This window comes from Octopus bimaculoides, chromosome 28 (assembly GCF_001194135.2).
Source record: "Octopus bimaculoides isolate UCB-OBI-ISO-001 chromosome 28, ASM119413v2, whole genome shotgun sequence".
NCBI classification, from domain to species: Eukaryota; Metazoa; Mollusca; class Cephalopoda; order Octopoda; family Octopodidae; genus Octopus; species Octopus bimaculoides.
In genome coordinates this window covers 5,551,230-5,554,510 of record NC_069008.1, presented here as the reverse complement: position 1 = coordinate 5,554,510, position 3,281 = coordinate 5,551,230, and the positions used below count along the sequence as shown (strand labels likewise).

The window sequence follows — 3,281 nt, the reverse complement described above, 5'->3', positions numbered from 1 at the left end:
ATGGTTCCGGGTTCAGTCCCACTGCGTGGCACCTTGGGCAAGTGCCTTCTACTATAGCCTCAGGTCGACCAAAGCCTTGTGAGTGGATTTGGTAGATGGAAACTGAAAGAAGCCCGTCGTATATATGTATATATATATGTATATGTGTGTGTGTGTGTGTGTGTGTCTGTGTTTGTCCCCCCCAACATCCCATGACAACCGATGGTGGTGTGTTTATGTCCCCGTAACTTAGCGGTTCGGCAAAAAGAGACCGATAGAATAAGTTTGAAAACCCCTGCTATAGAGGACGGTGCTACTGTTGTTTTTAGCCGCAGGAAGACATCGTTTCCATCATTTATCATCATCATCATCGCTGTCGTTGTCGTCATCACCATCGTCATGGTCATTATCATGATCATTGTTATTGTCATTGTCATCAGCACCGGTCACCGGTCACCCTCCTTCTCCTCCTCATCACCACCCTCATTGACAACACCGAATCAGGATAATTTCTTAGTAAGCAAAAATAAAAAATAAAGCAAAAAAAAAAAAACATACTTAAAAGTGAAAAGTAAATATGAAAAAAAAAAAAAAAAATTTAAGGGTACGTTACCAAAAATGTCTTCATGGGTGCTGTGTCTCCTGAAGTATTCCGCTCCCTTGTTTAGGAGAAGATTAGGGGAATTTGACAAAGTGCATGAAGTGAACTGGAGGGCCATGGTGAGGGGTCAGTTTATAAAATGCACATGCAGTGAACAAAATGGGAGTCTGTCTGTTTGTCTAACTATGTGGCTCTCTTCTTATGAGTTTCTGGGTAGCTCAGTGGTTAGAGCACTGGTCTTGTTAGTTTGATCCTCACTGGGGGCTTCTTGTAGAAATTTGTGTATATGTTTGTTATATTACATTTTAAACAGCTTGGTCGCAGTCCCTGGACTGAAACTGAATATATATATATATATATATATATATATATATTGTTTATGTGTGTATGTATGTTTGTATTATATATATATATAAGATAATGGATGTAGCTAGACACAATTCAAAACCAAAAAGAAAATAATTTACTATCTCTAAAATGTGATGAAGAGTACAGGGAGCACTAGCATTGCTAGAAATAAGAGTCAAAGGACTCTTTAGCCACAAAAGCACATTTTCTATTTACATACTTGTATGTATATGTGTATATATATGTATGCATGTTGTGTGTGTGTGTGTATTTGTAGGTATATGTATAAATGGTAATGTTTACATGGTTATATGTGTACCTGAGTATCTACGCATGTGTTTGCGTATATGCATGAATAGTATTATATTTTATATATTTTCCAATGTGGACCAGTGCCATCAGAGTTCAGCAGCCATGAAGAAGATCTAGAACAGAAAGAAAAAAAACAAAACATAATATTTACTTTACAATGAACATAGCAATATTAAAAATTGGTGTCAAATTTTGGCACAGGGCCAGCAGCAAGGTGGGGTAAGTCAGGTCCATCGATCCCAAGCGCTCAACTTATACTTTATTCATTGGCCCCCAAAAGGATGAAAGGCAAATTCCGTGTTGAGTTTGAGGCCGTGTGGGAAGATGAATGGAGGCATAACATCGCCATCACTAGCGATCACTCTAAACGCCATGATGTTGACTGGATGTTTGATTTTTATCATTCCTAGTACATGTCCTCAGATTGACACTTAAACACTCTAAAATGTCCATGCTGGAGCTTCTGGCGAAAATGCCAAGCAGTACAGCATGTCGTTTCAAAATTTCTATCAGAGTGAATTGCATCATGGAGCTGTTTTTTCTTACAGACAGTGCTCGACTGACCCAACTATACTGTGTAGTTGACAAAATCAAAAACAAACAGCATGCATGGGTGAAATTGTAAATATAAGATGGTGTATATTTCTGTATGTTACACTCCTAAAAACTTAGTGACTAATTCTTCAGTTTTATATTAAACTGGTTTTTATGCATACAACTTGACATTAAAAAAAAAATAACACACACACACACAAACACACTTGCACATACACCATCCTTCCTACACTAAGATACAATGATATTTATATATACATCTTTATCATTTGTTTTATTTGTGTGTATGTGTGTGTGTATGTGTGCATGTGTGTGCATGTGTTTGTGTACATATGTGCATATAGACAGGCAGGTAGGGAGAATGGTATATAGATAGATAGATAGACTGGCAGATGGACAGAAAGATAGATAGGTAGATTGATAGATAGGAAGATAGATAAATAGATAGATAGATAGATAGACTGACAGACGGACAGAAAGATAGATAGATAGATAGGAAGATGGATAGATAGATAGATAGATAGATAGATAGATATATCTTTGTGTCTGTACCGATTAGTTAATGCGCACATGCGTGGTTAAGTCTTGAGAAATTAAGCATGTAAACTGGAGTCAGATTCTTTCCTTGGCTCGTGTTTACACGCTAATCCGGCACTCTGCTGACGAAAGCTCCCGAGTTAGATATACTTTTATCTTGCTAAATAGCTTGAAACCATGGTACAGAGTATAGACTGGTAAAATGTTTTTATTTTTCATTCTCTTTCGAAATTATCCCTATTTTTTTTGTGGTATAGAGTTTTTTGCTGCTCTTTCTAGCGGGTAGATGTCCTATTATAGGCATCTCTATATTTTAAATGAATAATTTGTGTTTGTACATGTATTTGCTCAATATATCTTATCAGTGATTATTATTATTATTATTATTATTATTATTATTATTATTATTATCCTGGTCCTGTTTTTTTTTTAATCATTTATTTTCTATTCTTTTTATTTTTATATTTATATATGTCTTACTCAGATCTGTGTACTTAGATATTTAGATATTCATATCATCATCATCATTGTTTAACGTCCGCTTTCCATGCTGGCATGGGTTGGACGATTTGACTGAGGACTGGTGAAACCGGATGGCAACACCAGCCTCCAATCTGATTTGGCAGTTTCTACAGCTGGATGCCCTTCCTAACGCCAACCACTCTGAGAGCGTAGTGGGTGCTTTTACGTGTCACCTGCACGAAGGCCAGTCAGGCGGTACTGGCAACAGCCACGCTCAAAATGGTGTATTCTATGTGCCACCTGCACAAGAGCCAGTCCAGGGGCACTGGCAACGATCTCGCTCGAAAATCCTACGAAGGCCAGTCAGGCGGTACTGGCATATGTGTGTGTAGATACATATATATGCATGTATATATATACATACATACATATATATATATATATATATATACATACATACATATATATATATATATATATATATATA

At 36.8% G+C, this 3,281-nt stretch overlaps 1 protein-coding gene across 1 annotated transcript in view; it reads right to left on the bottom strand.

Annotated features, from left to right (window-relative positions):
• LOC106881747 (uncharacterized) overlaps positions 1–1,364 on the bottom strand; it is a 43,370-nt gene extending 42,006 nt beyond the window's left edge. Inside the window, exon 1 of the mRNA XM_014932236.2 lies at positions 593–1,364. Within this exon, the coding sequence (XP_014787722.2) occupies positions 593–698 (106 nt within the window). The 5' untranslated portion in view covers positions 699–1,364. The remainder of the gene's footprint in view (positions 1–592) is intronic.
• Positions 1,365–3,281: the final 1,917 nt, after the last annotated feature.